The sequence below is a fragment of the Notolepis coatsorum genome (genome assembly GCF_963971535.1).
Source record: "Notolepis coatsorum genome assembly, chromosome: 2".
Taxonomy (NCBI): Eukaryota; Metazoa; Chordata; class Actinopteri; order Aulopiformes; family Paralepididae; genus Notolepis; species Notolepis coatsorum.
In genome coordinates, this window is record NC_140166.1 from 187075116 (window position 1) to 187100397 (window position 25282).

Genomic DNA, 25282 nt, shown 5'->3' on the forward strand with positions numbered 1-25282 from the left:
CTATTGGAAATCTATGGATTAATTTGATTCACATATCTGTATAAGCTGTTTTTCATTGAGTAATATTTGGGTTAAGCATTGATTGATTGATTGATTGATTGATTGATTGATTGATTGATTGATTGATTGATGGATGTGTGGTAATGAGTGTGCATGTGTACGCTGGGAGCTAGGCTGGTAAAGCTATGCCTCCTAAAGTGTGAAAACGGAAGTACAGGAAGTACCGGCTACAGGCTTTCCGGTTTTGACAAAACAATTATAGTAACGTGTAAAGTGCACAATATTTCCTCGTTTAAGCCACTGCAACGGCTTTGCCTGAAGAATTTCCTACATGACCGGGACGTTCTAGCTTGTTTGCCGACAGGATTCGGGAAAAGTTTGGGCCGTTCGGAAGCAGCTTCCAGGGGAAGTACATACACCGGAAATTCTACCCCATACACACTTTCGGCCGTAGTGCTTTACCAGTCTTTATCTCACGGAGGAGATAAAACTGGGAACGAGGTTAGCTGGGAGCCGGAACTAATTCTCCATGAAGCTCAGCTGTTCCCAGACGGTGTAAGAGGCTTGTGACACACAGACGGACGAGGAAGTGGAACACCATTGACCACGAGAGACAAGAGGTTACTCATCATGACAGCTCTTGGACTTTGTTTATTTAGAAAGTATTTGTTTTGTCATTGGACCAATCAGTTGAACTTATTATCAGATCGACCGCCACCAAGAGATCGCCGCCAGTTGGCGCCACTCAGAGGAGAGCTAAGGCAGCGCTCGCCCGCGGCTGTGATCTTGTGTACATGAGACGGTAAGGCTTAGGCTAACCCTACCGTTATTTCTCTGCCTTCTTTGAAAACCAGACCATTTATTTGTCTTTTCCCTCAATACTACACTTAATGCTAGGGCTAGAGCTTGGAGCGCCAGACTACACGCCCCTAGACTGGCTCTAGGTCGTAACTAGAGTGTAAGCATTTTCAGTGAGAAATAAACTTCAGTCAGTTGTTTGGGTTAGTTGTAAGTTTGTGCAGAGCTGACTGTGTGTGTGTGTGTGTGTGTGTGTGTGTGTGTGTGTGTGTGTGTGTGTGTGTGTGTGTGTGTGTGTGTGTGTGTGTGTGTGTGTGTGTGTGTGTGTGTGTGTGTGTGTGTGTGTGTGTGTGTGTGTGTGCGTGCGTGCGTGCGTGCGTGCGTGCGTGCGTGCGTGCGTGCGTGCGTGCGTGCGTGCGTGTGTGTGTGTGTGTGTGTTTGACCTACTTGCCATCCACAGCGTCTGTCAGCGTGGCATGTATACCCAGTGAGGCCATAGTATTCAACATCCTGGACCTTCTGTCCAGACGACGCTTCAGGTTGATCAAAAACACCTGGTGAGTGGAAGAAAAGATGAGAGAGAGAGAGAGAGACCGACCAAGTGTGGCAGAGGGGAAATAAATGAAAATAAACATATGTCATCAAACAGACATCAAAACTGTCCAAAAAAAGAAGGGCCAATTGGTTAAAGATAAGAGGACAGGGGACAGACAGTAGGTGACTGAGAGACAAAAAGAAGGGTCAACAAGGTTAAAGAGGAGAGGACAGGGGACAGACACGGGATGAAAGGAAAATAAACCAGAAAAGAAAGGAAGAGGGAATGAGGGGACGACGACATAAATTACATCATGAAAGACAGAAAGGAATGGACCGTCAACCCCACGTCTCCAGCCAGAGGTCAGAGGTCATTATTACTCACTTCATCAAAGCCTATCTTCTCCTGCTGGGTCGCAGGAGAGTGCAGGTGCAGAGAAGGCTCTATGTTGTGGTCAACTGTCCAGAGAGGGAGGACAGAGAGAGAGGAGGTTAAAACAACAGCATAGGATCATAGAACTGCCTCTGGATCACGGCTGGTTTAATGCTTCATTATTCTCATGAGCAGAGAAGAGGACTCAGGCAGGAAGATATGAAGGGAAGGAACTGGAGGGGGGGGGGGGTCATTTACTAAAGAAATTCTTAGTCCCGGGCGCAAGGGTGGCGCACCACCATCCCCGGTCCGACTCCCGGAACCGGCGACCTTTGCCGAATGTCTTCCCCCGTCTATCTCCCATACTTCCTCTCTCTCTCTCTCTACCGGACTGCCCGGTAACAAAACCAATAAAAACATCTACCAAAATCATATTAAAAAATATATAATAATAATTCTTAGTCCACTGATTTCATCCACATCTGTAAAAGGTTTCCTTCATTACTGTCTACTACTGTCTGATGAATGCCTAATGAATCCAATGAAGAACCTATTTTAAATCTAGTGTTTATTGCACCAACATAGTGCTTATTACACCAACACATTGTGCTTATTGCACCAGCACATGCAATATGAAAATAGTATTGTGATGCCAACATTGTTTGTGTCATTTACCACAATGACTAAACACCACTAACTCGTTTGTCAAAGAAAACATAAAAATTCTTTGTCAACTAAGACCTAACAATCAATTATTCATCACCTAAGAGGGTGGCAGGGTTAATGGAAGCTAAAGAGAGAAAGGTATTATTATGGCGGAGGATAACATGAAGGATAGTTAGGAAGGTCAGAGGTCAAGGAGGAGAAGAAAGGTGGTCACAAGAGCAAAAAGTGCTGAGGAAGAAAAAGAGTGACAGATCTGTAAGGGTTCAAGTGTGGGTTAAAGGGCATGAGGGTGGAAAGAGTCTCCTCAGGTGTGTGTGTGTGTGTGTGTGTGTGTGTGTGTGTGTGTGTGTGTGTGTGTGTACTTACTTATGGCCTCAGTGATGGTGTGTATGAAGCTCTCACGCTCATCCTCAACATTCTGCTGGGCCTTCAGAGGGACAGGCAGGAAGCCATAGTGTTCCCTGTTACACACATACATCTGCACATCTGGACACACAGAGAGACAGGGGGGGGAAGAGAGAGAGAGAGAGAGAGAGAGAGAGAGAGAGAGAGAGAGAGATCTTTAAACACACCCTCTCATAACCCCAAACATGTGTAAATAAACACCCAACATATATCATTAATTTCCCTCGCACCCATTATTACAGGAAGCACTTATATGCATTGAGAGGATGGACATGCAGCAATCATACAGGTTTTATTTGTGTGTGAAGGTGTTTGTGTGTGTGTTCTTGTATTTTATCCTTCCAGACAGAAAGATGTGAGTACATTTCCCCTTTAACTGGGGCCATGTTACGGTTAGGGGTTAGAGTTATGGTTAGAATGAGGGTTATTTTAATGATAGGATAACAGTTATGGAGAGAATAAAAGCTAGCATATAATGGTAGTGTCTGGTTAGGAGCGAGTGATAATGGATGGATTATCCAATGGGGGGTCCGGGAGGGGGGGGTACGAGCTAGAGCATATGTGTGTAGGGTATTAGATAGCAGGTATTAGGTGTATATCCTGTATAAGACATTTAACTAATTGGTGACTTCATTGGATGTGCACTGTTAATTAATGCTTGTATATCTTATCTTGTGTTGTCATGTTTGTTTATGTGTTTGTTTAAAAAAAAAATACAAAATAAAAATACAAAAAAAGGATAACAGTTATGGTTTTGTATGGCGAGACACTGCAGGTGAATAGTCAAATATACTTTTTTTGTTGATTTTGAGATTTTGTTATATTTTGCTTCCTAAACATGTCTTCTATGAAACTAGTGACAATAAAACGTCAATAACACACATTTAGTTGTTTATTTTACATCATTTTGCCTTATTGCATCCATAAATGTGCACATATTTAATGGGGAAGTGCCTCATTTGCATATATAAACATACATTTCAGAAAACTTGCAATATATTTTTTCTTAGTTTATATGTACATAACAAATTGGGAAAGTTTCATAGTGATATCTATTCAAATATTTTTTGCCTATTAGGGGGTACTACACTGTACTACACTGTTTGTAGCCTGTGTGTAGTTCTGTTCAGTTCAATAACATCATTATTATTATTATTTAGTTATCAGGCATGTGTTTAGGTTGTCTATTACGAATGGTTTGATTAGGTATTGTGTTTGTAAATATCTGTTTAAAAAAAAAAAGTATGGCATTTTACAATACAGAACTTTGAAGGCGTTTTCCCAAAAATGAGTTTTAAGAGTTTTTCCTCATACTCTGAGCCAGAAATCTCCACTTCAGTAGCACTCACATACACCAAAGCTTCCAGTTCTATTCATATATATGTTCTGAAGGTATTTACAGAAGGGTTTGTTGATATCGCATTCATACCCTGATTTATATCACATTTTATTCCTAAAAACATGGCGAAATATGGAATTTTACCATAAAAATGGACTGAATGGAGTATTTTCTGATTTATGGAGTGATAAAAAGAGATATCCAAAATCCCCTCTGTAATAACCTTTGGCTCTAATATGTCAACAAAATGAAACTATAATTTTGAAAATGGCTTTATCCAATGTTCAGATTTCTGTCCTGGAATTATATGCAAATTAGTGCATATTTAAGTAGATCATGCCTCATTTGCATATTTAAACATACAATTTCAGAAAACTTGTAATACAAAAAAGTCTTGTCTTAATATAAGTAATCAACTGGGGAAGTTTCATTGTGATATCTATTAGTTAATTAGTTAGTTAATAAAATGTACTAATGTTATGTTCTCATACAAGTATAGTAACATAAATGTGTGTGTGTGTTTTGTGTTTGTGATCGCTTGTGTATGTGTGTACTGTTTCTTTTTTTGTGAACAAATTTAGTTATTATTTTTTTGACATGACATAAAACTAGACACACAAGCATTAACAGTGAATATCCACAATAAATCACAGGATTATACATTCCAGTATTTGAATCAATATAAATGTAGTTTACGAGATATATACATAATACTTGCAATACAATACAATACATACATATGCTCTTGCTCGCTCTTCTCCCCCCCCCTCAGGACCCCCCTTGGATAATCCATCCATTATTTAGTTTCTAACCAAGGATTACAATTCATATGTGTGTACTGTTTCTGTGTTTCTGTGTGCATGTATTCTTGTTATTGACCTACATGCATAATAGTTATTTTACTTCACTGCGGATCATTGCCCACATCACACATGCACACGCACACACACTACGTGTATGCACGCGCACACACACACACACACACACACACACACACACACACACACACACACACACACACACACACACACACACACACACACACACACACACACACACTTCATGTCAAGCCATAAAGACACACATGGAGCCCATTATCTCCTCTCCTCCACATCTCCTATAATCTCACATAGTTCTTGAGACTGTAAAACGGGCCTTTAAAGGGTCATTCCTGCATTTTTTCCTATTTTCTAAATTACTAATAGGGCCAAAAAACGTTGAAATTGGTTGAGCGTGTATTGAGCGCATATTGAGCGAGTATTGAGCACGTATTAAGCAAGTATTGAGCGAATATTAAGCGAGTATTGAGCGAGTATTGAGCGAGTATTGAGCGAGTATTGAGTGAGTATTGAGCGAGATCGCTTCAGCTGGCATCCGCGGAACGGGCTGCAATGTAATCATTGGGGGCATTTGTGCACGTCAAAGTACGTCTGACAACATTATGTAAAGGATCCTTACAGAGATAGACTTTTGTGTTTACAGTATGTTTCGCTTCTTCCGGTCTCTGTTCTAACATCCCAGGTCAATGCAATAACTTTAGCTAATAACATTACCTCCACTCTCCTTCAACGTCTGTACAAGGATGTTGAGGATGTTCTACGAGTCGGTGGTGGCGGGCGCCTTCTTGTACACTGTGACCTGCTGGGGCAGCGGACTGAGAGCGGGGGACGCAAACAGGCTGGATAAGCTGGTCAGGAAGGCCAGTAGCGTGGTTGGGGTGGAGCTGGACTCTCTAGCGGTGGTGGCGGAGAGGAGGAGCCTTGCTAAGTTCCATGCCATCAGGGACAACCCCTCCCACCCACTATACACAGACTTGGCTGACAGGAGAAGCATGTTCAGTGCTAGACTAACACTCCCAAAATGTAGCACTGAACGGCACAGGAAGTCCTTCATTTTGACAGCCATCAGACTTTACAATGCATCACTGTGCCTCACTGCATCACTGAGCACAGGGTGACAGTTACCATCTTCCTGGACCTTTTACTTTTAAAACAACATTGGCAATATTACACTTACAGTACACTTAATGTAGATCTCTGTATTTTTACCGTATATCATGGAAACCTGGTCCCCAAGCGGGAATCGAACCCTGGACCTTCTTGCTGTGAGGCGAAAGTGTTAACCACTACACCACCGTGCCGTAGAATGTACATTAAATAGGAAATGTGAATGCCGGACCATATTTTATTTTATCTTGTTATTATTATTTTATTCTTAGGCTTATTTTATTCTTTATTCTTAGGCAATGTTTTGCTATTCTTATTCATGATTTGTTTGTCTACCTAAATGTTTACTGTGAGCGATTTGTAGTGCCAAATTTCCCTCGGGATGATTAAAGTATTTCTATTCTATTCTATTCTATCCCTCCCTCCACTCTTGGAACAGCATTTTTCTTTAGGAAAAAGTGCTTTGGTATAGGATTTCTTCTCCTCCGGACAAAATGGTCACTACAGACCCGATGGTCTATCAAGGCGTCATGAATGAATTAATTAATGAAGTTTCTTTTTTGGTCTTGTTTACAGACAAATCAAACACACCCGTGTGGACTTACAAAAGGAAAAGAAAAAAGAAAAAAAAATCACGAATGTACATATTCAAGGCAAGCTCACACACAAAATCAACGACCGAAAACAAGGAATAGGCTGAAGCACATGCTTATTTTTGCCTATCCCTTACAAATGAAAGGCGCAGTGTGTGAACAGGAGTGTCATTCTGTTGGTACAATTTGGATATGTGCAAACACAAACCATAATTTTATATATTTTAGATAACACTACGTGTCCTGTCCAACTCTCGCTCGAGTTTCAAGTCTTCCAGCAACAGCTCATGATTTCAGAGCGAGACTTCTGTTTTAGGTAAGAAATAGAAGACTCTTCATAACAGTCTGAGCCTGTCGGTGGCAAAAAAACAACACATTTAGTGGACGTACTTTGACACAAATGCCCCTGAGGATTACACTGCAGCCCGTTTCGTGATCTCACTCAATACTGGACCAATTCCCTTTCTTTATTATTCATTTAGACCACAAATGATGGAAAAATAGGCCCAGGTTTAAAAATATCAGAATGACTCTTTAAGTAAATTAAGATGTTTGTGTCTTCCATGTCTGCCCTCTGGGAGGAGCAACAGGCACACCCATGCTGTCTGGAGAGAACTAGACTCAGGTGTAGGCTACTCAATCTGCCCTGGGCTCTTATTACTAGGGGGAAAACAAGTTCACGTTTCAAGTTTCTTTATTCGTTGTCATACAAAAATACAGAATACTTTTATATGAAATGCTTTTTTCTGTTTTTCTCCTGAGAGTGTGCTAGATAAAAAATAGATAAAGTATAAAATAGAAAGTCAAAAGTACGTAAACAAGTGTAAACAAAAGTGTTCAATATACATATACAATAACAGACCTGTGTCCCTTTGTTAAGTGTGTCTAATAGTGATTTATTCTTTAATGTTCATTAGTTTGATAATGACATGTTTTTGTTTAGTTCCATTTATGGCTAATTCCATTCAGGCTAAATCCAGTGACTAACTGATATATTATTTGCATTTGACTATTATTCTTTGTTCAGAGCTAATGCGGATTTGAGTTTGATAATTATTATTGGGTTTAAATTGAGTTTGATTGTTGTGTAAAAGTGAATATGAGGAAAATATGCATTTTTTGGCATGTGTTGATGCATGTATGTTGACCAGCTGATTACATGGTTGAATTATAATACTTGTCTCTGTTTGTTATTAATACAGACACACCACTTGACGAGGGGGAACAACCATGTCAAAATAACGTGTTTTTTGTAGAATTTGACGCGTCCCTCTCCATAATTCTGGTGCCTCATGTCCAATATTTGATGTCCCTAGGCTTCAGCCCTCTCCAATTAGGTTATGCCTAAAACAGTTTGCTACATGACGGGCAAAAACAGCAATGGAACTACATATCTGGCTGTCATTTCATTAGAGGAGATACTGTAGAAGTCAGGGTTGGGAAGGTTCATTACAAAATGTAGGCTACTCTGCTACAAATTACAGATGATCTTTAAGTTTTAATCACTAACATAATTCACTGGAATAGTCAAACTGGGTAATGTAATCTGATTACTTTTGGTTACCGTTAGGTTATTTTGTTTAAAAAATCCATAGAATACAGTTACAGATATATTCCATTTTACAGACTACAGTTTAAAAAGCATCATTGTGCCTTTTTGCAATCAGATCACTTGTACTCCATTACTCCCCAACCCTGCCGACATTCCTCCTGTTTAAACTGTCCAATCAACTCAACCAACCTGACTCCCAGTCCCTACGTAGGAATTGACCTTTCTCAATTTGTATTTGTATTTGTATTTATTGGTTTAAAATACAGAGACAGTGCATATTAAGGAACATTTGACTGTAAATATGCCAGTTTAGCCAAGTTGGCTAATTTTCAACTGTAGTCTCTGGGGCAGGTGACATGAGCACAACAATAATTAAAACATAGTACAATAATTAAAACACAGTAGGAATCAATATAGGTTACAATACACTAAAATACATACAAATAAATACATTAAAATACAACCCCTCAGTTAAAAAACATAGTACAATAATTAAAACACAGTAGGAATCAGTATAGGTTACAATACACTAAAATACATACATTAAAATACAACCCCTCAGTTAAAATGGTCGCATACTTGACCATCTCTCAACCATGATTTTAAGTTAGTTTTAAATGAGATGTAACTTTGATACTCCCTGAGCCGTGTTGGCAGACTGTTCCAGGTGTGGGCTGCTCTCACGGAAAAGGCTGTCTGACTAAAAGCAGACCTCCTGTTTGGGACTACACAGTCCCCTCTGACTACAGACCTGGGCCCTGTTTCTTGTACCTGGATAACTGAGTTAGCCGGATAACTTTAACTGGATAACTGAGTTAGCCGGACTTTCCGGTTCCCTGTACGTGGATTTTCCAAATCACCATGACAACAGATCCAAAAGTTTGAGCCTGGTCGAAAGCAGAGTTTAAGTTCAAGTTAGCCTGACCCATCGCCACGCCCCCGCAAAGAAGTGACAGCCCGTTTCCTGAAACTATTCCCACAGTCTACGATCTGCATTATACCATTCTGAATTACGTTTTTGTGCTCCATTCTTCCAGAGGGGGCTTTTGAAATGTAAAATAGACCCAAAATGCTGATACTAAATTCACTTTGTCCTAAATAATGCACGTTATATATACCGTGGCGACGGTGGCGCTCGCTCGTGCGATGTACACATTATGTGGTTATTTTAATTGTAACTGGGATTAAGATGTCTGATGAGATGCGCTGTTTGACGGATTTGAGAAATTGAATGAGCCGTTGACGTCACATTAATGAATGAGGATAAAGAGATAAACTTCATTCAAAACAAAGGATATTCTAAACACGGGTCTCTCGTTCATTAATGTATAAACAATGAATTTATCCCATCTGGCACAGTGGTGCAGCGGTAGTGCTCAAGCCTGCCAACCCAGCGACCGGGGTTCAAAACCCGGTGTTTCCAATATGATTTTTTTGAATATAATATTAATGATTATACGCCAAAGTAGCCTGGTTTTAAGTTAAAATATTATAAATCTACATGCATTGAGGATGTCATTCTTTATATAGCTCTCAACGTGCACCAAATTGAATTATTCCTATATTGCAAAAAGAAGGAGACGACTAGGGTCTCGAACCCCGGTCGTCTGTGTGAAAGTCAAAAGAACAACCCGTTAGACCACATTGGAGATAAGTTAAAGATTGACTATACATCAATCAATGGGTAAGAGAGCCGTATCGTAATTCTGTATAACAGTTAACTAATTATTTTCGCTAGCAAGATCTCATTTGATTATTCAATCCAGCAGGCAAGTTTAAAGAAATATAATCTGATTGATTGAGGTAATGAGGGACTTAAAATTAGCCTATAGATAACGCATTTAACTTGTCGGCGAGGCGATTGAGCCGTATTGCAATCTGTCAATAAAGTCTTAAATCAATTAATCAATCAATGCCGTTAGAGAATCAGGATCTCTGCCATCGATACGTGCTGGCTTTTCACCTAAAGCGGCCGCGCGCATTTAGCCTGAGTCGCAAGTCTGGCTTGAGTTAACGAGACTGAATCCACCTTCGTGGAACAGGAAAATCCCGGCTTCAAACATCGGGTTAACTGAAGCTGGATAATGACATCTTGATCGACTTAGTTGAACCACGTACAAGAAACAGGGCCCTGGTATATCTATCAGCAGATGCTTTCTGTTTTATGAAAGTACAGAGGGGGGGAGGAGCCAAGCCATGTAGGATTTTATAGGTAAGGCAGGCATCTTTGAACTTGACAAGATTGTCCCAGCTCAGTAGGTTCTGGTTTGCTATGCTATAACAATGGTGGTGGCTGTTTGTTTTCCTGTCCAGAACTTTCACAGCCTGATGGTAAACTACCTGTACAGATCGTAATGTTGTACAGGAGGCTTGTGTCCAGCTAGTCAGACAGTATGTTAAGTGTGACATAATAATGGCATTAAAATACAGTGCTGCTGCTTTTGTTGACAGAGAGTTTCTGATGTGACGGAAGTTTGATAAGTGAAACTTTGCATTGTTTACTACCGATTTGATTTGTTTTTTAAATGTAAGATTGGAGTCCATTTTTATCCCAAGGTATCTATATTCGGATACAACTGTCAACCTTTCTCCTCTGACATAGACATCAGGTGAGACAGTATTCATCAGCCTCTTTGTAAAAAACATGCAAACAGTCTTTTTGGTGTTTAAATGCAGACATGAGTTAGTCAACCATTCAGTGACCGATGTCAACACCGCTGTTAACTTGTTTGCAGCTTGCTGCTTGTGATTTTTGTTGTGATTGGAGGATCAAGGAAAGTGGGCTGGTTTGAGATAGGTCAATTGGTTGTGACTTCAACACTGACCTGCCTGTCGTGCTGAGAATGCGAACACCATGATGTCATCGAAGGCCCAGCTGTAATCGGGGTGTGGAGGGTAGAAGGTCAGGTCTCTGCTGGCGTCACGACGCAGGTCCAGCAGGAAGGTGCTATGCACCATGGGAACTGGGAAGCAGCCCAGCCTCTTCCACTCTCTGATTGGCTGGTAGTCTGGGGTTCGTTTATAGTACCCCTGGTAGATTGAGCAGAGGAGAGGGGAGGAGGGGAGAGGAGTGAGGAGGGTAGAGAGGGGAGGAGAGGAGTGAAGAGGGGAGGATGAGAGGAGGGTAGAGGGGGGAGGAGAGGAGTGAAGAGGGGAGGAGAGGAGAGGAGTGAAGAGGGGAAGATGAGAGGAGGGTAGAGAGAGGAGTAGTAAAGAGGAGAAGAGAGAGGGGAGAGGAGTGAAGAGCGGAAGAGAGAGGGGAGAGGAGGGAAGAGCAGAGGAGAGGAGTAGTAAAGGGGGGAAGAGGAGAGGAGTGAAGAGGGGAGGGGAGGAGTGAGGGGAGGAGTGAAGAGGGGAAGAGAGGAGAGGAGGAGTGAAGAGGGGAAGAGAGTGACAACAGACAATGGGACAAAGGGAACCAATGGGTTATTTTCCACACGTGCCATTGGTATCCCAGGTTTAATGCATCTGAATAGATCAGAAAAGACACAAAACGATGGCTACAGAGGGGCATTGGGACATCAAGTGAAAAACAAAGGATAGGTTAAAAAACCATGTGGAAAAACAAACTCTGATTGGCATACTATTGATGTATGAATGAATTAATTTAGTTTTAAGCCTTACCTGTGGGGTGATACCACACCAGTAGTTGGAGTAGAGAGAGCGAGACTCTAACATGGGAGCCACCAGAGTCAGGTTCTCAGCCATCATCAGGTTCAACACATGAGGGTTGGTTAGCAGGTTGTCACTGTCTGCAAACTGGGGAGAAAAACAAGAGTGAGATCTAATGCATGTTTGACATGATTCACAATCACAACTGTAGTCCTTTTCAAATTACCTTCACCACAAATGCCACTACAAACGCATCTACCACCACCATTGTCACCATTATGTTGGTATCATCTTTCAAATTACTTCCCCAAAACAGGCCTTCACAGTGACTTCATCACTGGCTTCTATTTAATTTATTTGACTCTTCTAGGAAAGACACCTCAACACCTCTCCAGCCTCCTGCACCTTTCCCAACTACCACCTGAGGATCAGTGATCGCATCAGTTCCCAAAGCCTGCACTGTCTTTAGGCAGAATTCCTTTAATTTTGCTGCAGCAAATGACTGGAATTCTCTCCAAAACTCCCTAAACTTGCATCACTTCCGTCATTTCATGTGTTTAAGCAGAAACTGCAACAGTCCCTATGTGACAGTTGCACATATTGATTCCCCTTCTCCTCTCTATATATTACACCTGCAACTGTCACCCAGCCTTTTAACTGTAACTTGACTGTTCTGCTTCATGTACTGTATGTATCATGTATGTAATTTCATTTAGTTGTTTGTTTGATGTGTGTTTTAACTATTTCCTGTACCTCTGTGATGTTTGTACCATCTGTCCTTGTTCTATTTTATTTTATTAAAAAAAATTTGTCCCCTTTCCCTGTTACCCTTTCGAGGGGACCTTTTTTCCTCCCGCCAGGCCGTCACTGAAAATAAGAATTTGTTCTTCTTAATTAATCTGCCTGGTTAAATAAAGGTTAAAAAGCAAAAGCTACAATCTAGTGCAATGCATCTTTTCTCTTCGGAGACTAATATCTATAATAATAATAAATAAAATAATAATAATAATATAGACTTTATTTATATTATTGATCTCTTCTTGTTATTAACTCTTAAAGGAGAATACCACCCATTTTAAGTGGTCAATTCAGTCAGTATTTGTGAACACACACCACTCTCTCCTAAAGATGGAAATCAGAGAGAGAGACCTCCAATCTGTGATGTCACTGGGATGTCAAATCTAGGGCAAACATTTTATGGCCGATTTTACAGTATATGCCAGTGACCTCACTGATTGAACGGTTCTTTAGGAAAGAGTGGCGCATGTTCACAAGTATTGACTGAACTGTCCTGGGGCCCAGGAAGAACATAATGTGAATTCTTAAAACAGGTGGCATTTCCCTTTATTGAACCAGTGTGAACTGTAATAAAAGTGACATAATGACATATTATTACATCTTACCACCAGTATGTAATAATCAGACATATTATTACATCTTACCAGTATGCAATCAGACATATTATTACATCTTACCAGTATGTAATCAGACATATTATTATTTATTACATCTTACCAGTATGTAATCAGACATATTATTACATCTTACCAGTATGTAATCAGACATATTATTATTTATTACATCTTACCAGTATGTAATCAGACATAGTATTATTTATTACATCTTACCAGTATGTAATCAGACATATTATTATTTATTACATCTTACCAGTATGTAATCAGACATATTATTATTTATTACATTTTACCAGTATGTAATCAGACATATTATTATTTATTACATTTTACCAGTATGTAATCAGCCCATCGCTCCCTGGCAGCCTTCAGTGCAGCCTGCCTGAGCTTCATCACATGGTTGAACCTGGAAGGTGACCAGTGCTTCGGACCCCATTCATCTGTATAGGACCTGGTTGAGAGGGAGAGTCAGTCACTCTATAGTCAGTATTCATCTGTATTGGTTGAGAGGAAGAGTCAGTAGTTATAGAGTCAGTATTCATCTGTATAGGACCTGGTTGAGAGGGAGAATCAGTCACTCTAGAGTCAGTATTCATCTGTATAGGACCTGGTTGAGAGGGAGAATCAGTCACTCTAGAGTCAGTATTCATCTGTATAGGACCTGGTTGAGAGGTAGAGTCAGTAGCTCTAGTCAGTATTCATCTGTATAGGACCTGGTTGAGAGGTAGAGTCAGTAGCTCTAGTCAGTATTCATCTGTATAGGACCTGGTTGAGAGGAAGAGTCTGTAGCTCTAGTCAGTATTCATCTGTATAGGACCTGGTTGAGAGGAAGAGTCTGTAGCTCTAGTCAGTATTCATCTGTATAGGACCTGGTTGAGAGGGAGAGTCAGTAGTTCTAGTCAGTATTCATCTGTATATGACCTGGTTGAGAGGAAGAGTCAGTAGTTATAGCCAGTACAGAGAATAGGAAAACCCAGACTGTGGACTAGAGATGGAGCACAGTTTTAGCACTGTGCCAGTGCAGGAGACACGTCTGGCAGAACCCATTATTATTGCGTGCACAAGGTGTGGAAAACGTTCTGGGTTGTTTGTATTTCTCAAACCAATCACAAATGTCTGAGCCCAAATTGCACCTTGCAAAATAGTGTTATGAGAGACATGTTTCTTCATCAAAGTTCTCCCTCATGAGAATGTTGCTCAAAGATTGGTTGTTGTTCTTGATCCTTTTGAAAACCCAGTGGCCTAGTGGGAGGCTTGTATGCTTGGATGTATAGACTAGACCAGTGGTTCCCAAAGTGGGGGTAGGGGTCGCGAGCCGCCGTGGGGGGGTCGCCAGATGATTTCCAAAACAAAAACAAAAGAAAATAGATTTCCCCCCCAAAAAAAAAGAATTTAACTTTTTTTTATGCAGTCATGCCATCACAAACACAAAACACTTTTTTGTGATAAAATTATTAATTTACATTAACTTAATCTCAAACTATTTGGAAGGTTTTGCAGCAACCGAGACCCAAAAACCAGCCACTGATGTAAGTACCAATTGCATTATTGTTATATAATGTACAATTTGGCCTCAAAATTAATTTCATGGAACAAAGCTTCCTTGGTGTCAAATAAGTTCTGTGTATAAAGTTATAATGAATCTGTTGATGGTCTGGATTTCTAGATGCTACTAATATGTTTTATGTTAAAGTTAGAGGTTATATATGATTGCTAGTAACTGAGTAACTGTCTAACTATGCATAACTGTTTCCACTGGAGGGCGCTATAGGCGGAGCTGTTAATGTTACCGCCAGGTAGAGGGTATATAAGCTGATGCCGACTCCCCCTCTGTCTCTTCCCACCTACCTCTCACGGAGAGGAGATCTCATGTGCTGCTGTTGTGAAATGTAAATAATAAACCATGCCGATTAAAGGCTAAAGGTAGAAACCATGCCTCATGAACATATTATTGTCGCCCCATAGCCAGTTCTGCCAACAGGTTATGGGCCCAGATCACGCAGGGGCGAAATAATAAGGGTAGCAAGTTTAGCTGAAGTATAGGCTAGTTTAGCGCCGGGAGCACCGTGTGGCTAAAGGCTATACCAACAGAGCTAAAGCTACGCCTACCATCAAAAAGGAGGATGGCGACCAAGGGAAGGAGCAAATGGCCCTCATTCAATGGAAAGGCAGAGGACTATGAGCTCTGGGAAGAGCGCATGTTATGCTGCATGCACGGTGTGGGACTGAAGACGACGATCTTGACGGCCCCCATGGGAGACCTGACGGCGGAAGCACAAGCCCTGGACGACAAGCATAATGCAGACGCATACTGTGAGTTAGCGCCACTGCTCGACGACACAAGCTTGGGGCTGATATTCCGCGAGACTAAGGACAAAGGCCGAGAAAGCCTGGAAGTGTTGAGAGAACATTATATCGGGCAAGGAAGACCCCGAGTCGTGTCCCTCTACATAACACTAACAGCACTGAAGAAGGGGCACACCGAGACTGTGACCGAATACGTCATCAGAGCTGAGCAGATCATTACGGCGTTGAAGAGTGCAGGAGAAGCACCAAGCGATGGGCTAATGATGGCGATGGTGATGAGGGGACTGTACAAACCGTTCACACTCCTGGTTCAGCGGACATGACGCTGGGAAAGTTCAAGGCCGAGTTACGAAATTTCGAGGCCTCAGAAGATATCCACCCAGCCGCCGCGGAGGCGGGAGAGAGGGTGCTGAAGGCCCGAGCGACACCGAGGGAGAAGACCAGGCCCACGACGGAGCTGGCGTGTTGGCGATGCGGAGAAAAAGGCCATCGGAAAGGTAACTGCACAAAGACTGTCTGGTGTAGCTTCTGCAAATCCACGGGGCACACAGAAAGAGTGTGCATGAAGAAACGCGACCAGAGCGCGCGGTATGCGCATGGACAACGAGTCCATAGGAGGCTTTAGATATGTACAGTCTTTTACAGATGTGTGTACAGGGGCAGTGTTTGTTTACTTTCTCAAAGCAAAGAGTGACACACTCCAGGCCATGGAGAAATTCCTTGCAGATGTAGCCCCTTATGGTAACAAGATGCTTGAGGTCCGACAACGGAACCGAGTTCACAAATAGAGAGTTCCAATCACTGTTGAGAAGGAACAAGATAAGACACGTCATGTCCATACTCCCCACACCAGAACGGAGTGGCAGAGAGGGAATGGCGCACTCTTTTCGAAATGGCTAGGTGTAAGCTAGTAGACAGTAACTTACCTAAGAGTCTATGGCATTATGCGGTGCAAGAAGCCGCTTACACCAGAAACAGGTGCTTTAATAAGCACACGGGCACCACCCCGTGACAGGAAAGAAGTGTAATCTAGCTAGAATGCACCAATTTGGATCAGTGTGTTATGCTTAGCAGCAGGACAGAGGAAAGCTCAAGTCCAGATGTGAAAAAGGACTCTTTGTAGGGCACGACAAAGGAAGCCCCGCTTTCCTAGTTTATTATCCCGGTAAAGGGAGAGTGCAGAAACACAGGCTAGTCAAATTTGTCACAAAGACAACATGTGAGAACGAGACACAGACAGAGGAGCCAGAGCTGGACTCCAGAGTAAGGTGTGAAGAAACAGAGACACCTCAGCCTAGTGTACTTAGCACGGTCGTGCAGACAGACAGTCAGCAACCCCCAGAGGACGATGACGAGGAGCACCCGAGGGTGACGTCACATGCCCCAAGCAGTGGGAGGTATCCCTCAAGGGAACACAAACCCCCAAAGTATCTGACAGACTATGCCCGGAGATAAAGTGACAAGGATGACAGTACACTTACCAGCATTGATTACTGCTACAGAGTAGTCAGTGGAGTACCTCAGACCTTTAAAGAGGCCATAGTGTCCCCTGAATCAAGTAAATGGGAGAGAGCAATGGATGAGGAGATGAGGTCCCTAGAGGACAACCACACCTTTACTCTAACCAAGTTACCAGAGGGCAGACAGACAGTGGGAGGGAAATGGGTGTACTCAATCAAGGAGGGTATTGAAGGCCACGACAAGTACAAAGCGAGATTTGTAGCTAAAGGTTACAGTCAGAGGGAGGGGATAGACTACGGTGAAACATTCTCCCCCACAGCCAATCTGACCAGTGTAAGGGTAGTGATGCAGAAAGCAGCTGAGGACAATTTGATTTTACATCAGATGGATGTGAAGACAGCCTATCTGCACGCACCCATAGATAGGGAGATATATATGGAACAACCTGAAGGTTACGAAAAGAAAGGAGAGAAGCTAGTGTGTAAGCTGGAAAAATCCATTTACGGCCTGAAACAGTTCGGGGCGAAATTGGAACGAGATGCTTCATACATGTCTCATTGAAGATCACTTCCTACAGAACCCAGTAGACCCCTGTGTTTACTCAAGGGAGTCAAAAGAGTCAGGAAAAGTGATAATCGTCATTTGGGTGGATGATTTGATCATCGCAGCAGACAACACTAGAAACCTAGAACAGGTGAAAGGTATGCTCTCCACCAGATTCAAAATGAAAGACTTTGGAAGGTTAAAGCATTTTCTAGGCATGGACTTTTAACAGTCTGCCAATTGTGTAAAAATATCCCAGAAGAGATATGTGGAAAAGATCCTGAAACGTTTTGACATGCAAGAATGTAGAACAAGGGAAACACCATGTGATCAAAAACTAGACTACCAGGAGGATGCTCAGAAACTAACAGATGTAAAAATGTACAGAGAAGCTGTGGGTAGCCTCATTTATTTGACAACATGTACTCGCCCTGACCTATGTTTTGTAGTGAGTAAATTGTCACAGCATTTTGCTGACCCCACAGAGGAGCACTGGATTACAGCAAAACATGTTTAGGTACAGCAGATAAACAGCTGTGTTTCAGAAAGAGCAGCCAGGGCTTAGGGGTGGGCTTAAAGCCTACAGTGATGCAGACTGGGCAGCTGACACCACAGATAGAAGAAGTACCACAGGATATTGTGTGAGTTTGAACACAAACAGCTCACTGGTTTCATGGAAAACAAAGAAGCAGCCCACAGTGGCACTATCAACTTGTGAAGCCGAATACATGGCTCTAGCTATGACAATACAGGAATGTATTTATCTAGAACAACTGCTCGAAGGAATGGATACCTATGTATATAAGAAAACTGTTGTTTATGAAGACAACCAGGGGACCATTGCAATCGCAAGAAACCCTGTGTGCCGACAGAGGTGTAAACATCTGGATATAAAATACCATTTCATCAGATCTGTCATCAGAGAAGAAAGGATGACACTTGTCTATTGTCCCACAGACGACATGGTTGCAGATGCTATGACAAAGCCTGCTTCCAAACTGAAATTGAAAAGATTTGCAGAGGTCATGTTTGGTGTGTAAACATTGCCTGTTATGTTGTACAGTGTACTAGACAACCCTAAGTGGGAGTGTTAAAGTTAGAGGTTATATATGATTGCTAGTAACTGAGTAACTGTCTAACTATGCATAACTGTTTCCACTGGAGGGCGCTATAGGCGGAGCTGTTAATGTTACCGCCAGGTAGAGGGTATATAAGCTGCGTTATTTTTTTTCGTAGCCGCATTTTGCGGAGACGCTCTCTGATTGGCCACTGACTGACGCTCTCTGATTGGCCACTGACATGTGCGCCCAATCGCGTGACGAGCTGTGTCTTTGCCCATTTCCGGGTCTAACAGCCTGCAAACTACCTAACGCTAGGGCTGGGCGATATGGCCAAAAACGTTATTGCGATAAAATTATAAAATTATTTTCATATAACTCGATATCGATAATTATCGTCGATATAATGTCTGTCAAGTTTAATTAACTTATTATGCCCGGCGCCGATGGACGGGCTATTAACACTTTGAGCGCCACGCCGGGTTTTCCTTTTTACCCGCTGAATGCCACCATCGGCGCCAATGTTAACGTTAATATCGCCTAATCTATGTTTTAAATTATGTGTCTAATCTGCCCATCGCATTATCAAAGACTATTTTCCAGTCAGTGCTGTCGAGGCAGATTGTTTTTTTATCGCGTCGTTTCAGTTTCAGAGCATTTAGAAAAGCACCCGTTTTCAGATAAAAAACAGCCTATTCTGGAGCATTCTATGAAAATCGTCTTTTACTGGAATATTCCACAACGTTGATATTCGTCGGCCTTTTTATGAATCGTTTTTAAATAAACGCTAGATGATCAATATTATACGTGCACGCAAGCACATTCGAGCCGCACACGGATAATCGCCCCGTTGATTTCCTCTCGGACTTTTACAGTGAAACCGAAAGCGGACATTTCACAAAACAGCTTATAACTTCATCAAACTTACTCTGATTATCCTAACACTGATAACATAGAGTCCTTACCTGACATCAGATGGTATCCAACTGGTATATTCCAATTCCTGATCACCATTCGAAAAAATCGATAAGTGTATGGATCCAACGCGATACAGTAGAACTCCATGATCAGCGGGGATCTGAGGTTCCAGAATGAACTGTGGTAACCCCGGCTGGATCAGTGGACTGGAAAATGTGGAGTACCGGATTTTTTTCCCCATTCATTTTCATTGAGTCCATTCCAAAATCACTTATGTCATCTGGGAGACGACAGGGGGCGCTTTTTTCCACAATGATCGCCAGCGCCGCTCGGCTATACTCGGGTAGGCTCGGGTGATGCAATATGATTTCAGATCGCAAAAAAAAAAAAAAAAAAAAAAAAGGAAATTCCGAGAAATCTCGTGAGTGGCTTTCAACCACCTATAAAAAAACACGAGTTATCTCGTGAGTGGCACGGAAAGTGTTAATAGACTTGTTTTGCTGCTGTGAATGTCTCGAGAGTCGAGTTGATGTCGTCATCAGTCCGCGCACGTTAGCAGTTAGCCAAAGCAAGCGGAGTATCTCATGACAATGTACTAAAAATTACCCTAAAATACTCTGTTCCACCCAATTCATTGCAACAACGTCCACCGTATACCCCACACTACTATAATAACAGTTACCCTCAGAATTCAAAACACACACCAACTCGGCAGGTAACCTGTAAAATAGCGCCGTGCAAGCTAATTAGCTCTAGCCAGCCTCGTTTCCGAGCGGAGTATCTCATGACAATGTACTAAAAATGACCCTAAAATACTCTGTTCCGCCCAATTCATTGCAACGACGTCCACCGTATACCCCACACTACTATAACAGTTACCCTCAGAATTCAAAACACACAACAACTCGGCAGGTAAACTGTAAAATAGCGCCGTGCAAGCTAATTAGCCCTAGCCAGCCTTGTTTACTGAGTCCTACCTCCACGTCTCCTTCCGGGTCTCCTTCCGCTATCGGCCATCTCCTTCACTGATTGGTTGTTAGTGCGTGTGCTCATATCCAAGCTTGGAAAATCGATATATCGAAACTTTGCGACCCACGTTTCATGTTTATTTCGAGGAAATAATTTATCGCGATAGTTATCGTTATCGTTTTATCGCCCAGCCCTAATTCATACCCTGATTTATATCACATTTTATTCCTAAAAAATTCCGAAATATGGAATTTTACCATAGAAATGGACTGAATGGAGTATTTTCTGATTTATGGAGTGATAAAAAGAGATATCCAAAATCCCCTCTGTAATAACCTTTGGCTCTAATATTTTTTTTTGTATTTTATTTTTTTATTATTTTTTAAACATAACATCAAATTAGACACACAAGCATTAACAGTAAACATCCAATGAAATCACCATTTAAATAAATGTAGTATACGAGATATATACCTAATACTTGCTATCTAATACCCTACATACATATGCTCTCGCTCGCTCACCCCCCCCCCGGACCCCCACTTGGATAATCCATCCATTATCATTCGTTCCTAACCAGGCACTACAATTCATATGCTAGCTTTTATTCTCTCCACCACTTCTAACCAGATTGCAATTTTGGTTTCACTGACAAAATTCTTGCTGTAGATATTTCTAGATAAATCACATCGAGATAGGTAAGAACCCATACCTTCCCGCAAATTTTTTCCGGTTGAAACCATCGTGATGCTATCAACTTTTTAGCCGCTGTGAGACCAGATAAAACTAGTCTCTTTAGCTGTATAGGGGCTGCAAACTGAAAAACATCATTCAACAGCAATACAGAGGGGTGTACAGGTATGTTCAGAAATAAGAAATTTGATAATTGCTGGGACACTTCTTTCCAGAATATCTTAACTGGTGGGCAATCCCAATACATGTGCATAAATGTACCCTCATCCCCATTTGTACATAAGGAACATCTGGAGTCTTGTTTAAGTCCCATTCTGTTCAATCTTATAGGAGTCAGGTATGTCCTATGAATATAATTAAGATTAATTTGTTGATGGTCCGGGTTACGTGACGCAATTCGAACGTTTGCCCAGACTTCTTGCCAATCAAAATTTATTTCCAAGTCTGGTATAACCCTCCTCCAGACTGAGTCTAGGGGGAGGATTCCATACGAGGACGTTAGTAAGTGATGATAAAAATCAGATACGAAACCTCTCGATGTCTCTCTTTGGCTCTAATATGTCAACAAAATGAAACTATAATTTTGAAAATGGCTTTATCCAATGTTCAGATTTCTGTCCTGGAATTATATGCAAATTGGTGCATATTTAAGTAGATCATGCCTCATTTGCACATTTAAACATACAATGTCAGAAAACTTGTAATACACAAAAGTCTTGTCTTAATATAAGTAATCAACTGGGGAAGGTTCATTGTGATATCTATTAGTTACATTTTTTACCCTATTCACCTGTAGTGTCTCGCCTTAATTGTAAAAAGAAAAAAGGTGGAATTAGGTCAATCAAAATTTGCCTTTAACTCTTGGAAAGAATATAAACATTGCCCTCCATAAATGTCCCCTAATCTATGAAACCCTCTCTCTTTCCAACTAGAAAAATGGATGCGAAGGCCACCAATCAGTAATTTAAGATAGTTAAATATTGGGGAACAAGAATACCAAATTGAAGAGTTGCCACACATTTTCCCCACTGCTCTCCATACTAACTTACTTTTGTTTTTAAACAACAACACATTTTTTACTAGAATGCTTAGAAGGGACATTAGCAAACAGCAGTTCGCATTTGACTCGGTACAAGATAAATATTAATAGTAATAGTAAAATATAATTACTATTATTATGTTTAGTTTCTTTGCAGTGTAGGTTGGACTCACCTGGGCTCCTCCATAGGTCTCCATTCCACATAGTGGTAGAGATTCTGGGCTCTCTTCAGCCACTCTCTCAGCATGGCAGTAGTGTTGTCCACATTATGGTCTGTGGCTGCCCTGAAACAGCAGGAAATTCAACAACAGGTCAGACCCATATCTCCTCAACTAACATGTTTGTGCCACAAACTTGTTCAATTTCAGCAGCAAGACCTCACAATTCACACTGAAAACCTAGACTGAGAGACAAGGTACAAGGAAATGAATCACACCAGGTATCCAAAGATAACAGCATGGAAGGATGCTGAAGGTCTTCATTAGTAGGTTCTAATATTATTTCCCTGTACTGTAGATGTGCTGCTACTTTTACCTCACGCAGCAACAAGTCTGCTCAGTATTTAAACTGACAGCTGTCTTCATACGTTGCTGCAAATAAACTAAATGTATTAATAAAAATGATTTGATGTGGAAATGTTGCTGAAGTTGACATGTTTTTACGAGAAAGGTTGACAAACATGCACACACACACACACACACACACACACACACACACACACACACACACACACACACACACACACACACACACACACACACACACACACACACACACACACACACACACACTTGCACACGGACACATATTGACGTCAACATGAAAATTGGGAAGAGGTGTTCATGCTGCTTGTTTGTCCATTCTGTGGTTTGTACTCTCTGCCTCTCCTCTCCGCTTCTACATCCAGCTTTTCCATTCTAGATGCCAGCCAGGCCTGAGAGAGAACACTGTGTGTTGTGTGTGTGTGTGTGTTCATGTATTTGTTCCTTATTAACACGGTGAATTAAACAGTATTCCCTGTTCTCACAAATACAAACAAGCACCTGTAGTGTATATTCACTGCACTGTCAAATCTCTCCACACAATATATCCTCTCTATCTATATATCTCTCTCTGTCTGTCTCTCTCCCTTGCTCTCTCTTTCTCTATGTATCTCTCTCTCTCTCTCACACTCACACTCACACTCCTCTCTCTGCATTTCTAATGGCCTTAATAGAGGAAAGGTCAATACAGTGTGAGAGAAGACTGTGTACACTACCATGTGTACACACACACACACACACACACACACACACACACACACACACACACACACACACACACACACACACACACACACACACACACACTGAGACGGAGTTTTCCACTACTTGCTGTAATATTCCTAGCTGAATCCTCTCCAGAATCACACCTAGCCTAGACTGTGTGTAACCAGATAGATACACACACACATGTGTGTACTGTCAAGTGCACTGCCGACACAGAAGATAACAGTGTTGACAGTTCTCATTTACCCACACTTACAATACTGTAGACACCCCTCTCTCTCTCTCTCTCTCTCTCTCTCTCTCTCTCTCTCTCTCTCTCTCTCTCTCTCTCTCTCTCTCTCTCTCTCCTCTCTCTCTCTCCTCTCTCTCTCTCTCTCTCACACACACACACACACACACACACACACACACACACACACACACACACACACTGGCCAACTTAAGATATATGTCTCAGCCCCATGCTGTATAATTTATTAACACTCCAAAACTCCAGTAACCCACAGACAGACAGTCAGAGAGATAGTCTTGACAGCCAGACACCACACACAGATAAATAAACAGGTTTTCAGACGGAGGCCAGCTGGAGAGAGAACGTAGGCCAAAGGAGACACAGGGTAATACAGGGGTTAATAACAGCCGGTGTGTCTGTAGGCTATATGCATGCACACACTTGCACATTTGTGTGACTTAGCATAAAGTGTGCTGTGCACAAGAAATATGTTTTACGGCGAGGCAAGGGGTGTTTTACATGTGGCAGCAGTGTCTTTCAAGTGTAGGGTTGAGTGTGTGCGTGTGTGTGTGTGTGTGTGTGTGTGTGTGTGCGCGTGTGTGTGTGTGTGTGTGTGTGTGTGTGTGTGTGTGTGTGTGTGTGTGTGTGGGGGTGGGGGGGTGTAGGGGGGTGTGGGTGTGTCTGTGCGTGACACGTGTGCATTATTGGCTTGGTAGATGTGAGGAAAGAAGCCTTGATAACTGGTCTTAGGTTTATTGTAGCCTGGGAAACACAGGAGAACACCTGACTGGCCAGTAATGAGTGGCTGCACGCACCCGTTTACATGCGTTCTTCACCACTGAATTCAGATCGCTGGGGGAAAATACATGTGGTTGCTACCTGCCACCGTCAAATGATAAGACACTGCTTTGGGCCAGGATTTGCCTGAGTCGGACTAGTGGGGAACTTAACTTATGAGAAAATAAGACAGGAACAATATGGTATGTGAGGTATGTGAGAGAGAGAGAGAGAGAGAGAGAGAGAGAGAGAGAGAGAGAGAGAGAGAGAGAGAGAGAGAGAGAGAGAGAGAGAGAGAGAGAGAGAGAGAGAGAGAGAGAGAGAGAATGAGAGAGAGAGAGAGAGAGAGAGAGAGAGAGAGAGAGAGAGAGAAGAGAGAGAGAGAGAGAGAGAGAGAGAGAGAGAGAGAGAGAGAGAAGAGAACACAAAAATAATGGGGAAAATTATGATGGAGAGGGAGAGAGAAATATTATTTGTGTTCACTTCATTTAGTTCGACTACTATGCAAAAAGAATAACTAGCAAATGTGCAGTTTTCCTCCAGAACCTTGTCATTGATGGGGAACAAACAGCCTATGAGATTAATTCCTCCCAGAGCTCATTAAAGCCCCAGCCAAACCAACAGATGAGCAGGATGGGATGGGCTTGTTTAACACATTGCTCACCAAAACGCTAATGATGTTTTCACATCTGCTCACAACTTCAGGAGGAACATAGGTCTATAAATCAACTCAAAGACCCTTTGCGTCTTTGTAGATTTCTCCATTTAACTGGATCGTTTTAAG

General features: G+C 41.9%; 1 protein-coding gene across 1 annotated transcript in view; it reads right to left on the minus strand.

The window, feature by feature from the left end:
- Positions 1 to 25282, minus strand: part of colgalt2b (collagen beta(1-O)galactosyltransferase 2b) — a 104057-nt gene that overhangs the window by 26854 nt on the left and 51921 nt on the right. Inside the window, exons 2-8 of the mRNA XM_084337997.1 lie at positions 22395 to 22505; positions 13567 to 13684; positions 11831 to 11965; positions 11032 to 11236; positions 2738 to 2857; positions 1718 to 1791; positions 1246 to 1352 (exon numbers count right to left, since the gene is read on the minus strand). Of these exons, the coding sequence (XP_084194123.1) occupies positions 1246 to 1352; positions 1718 to 1791; positions 2738 to 2857; positions 11032 to 11236; positions 11831 to 11965; positions 13567 to 13684; positions 22395 to 22505 (870 nt within the window). The remainder of the gene's footprint in view (positions 1 to 1245; positions 1353 to 1717; positions 1792 to 2737; positions 2858 to 11031; positions 11237 to 11830; positions 11966 to 13566; positions 13685 to 22394; positions 22506 to 25282) is intronic.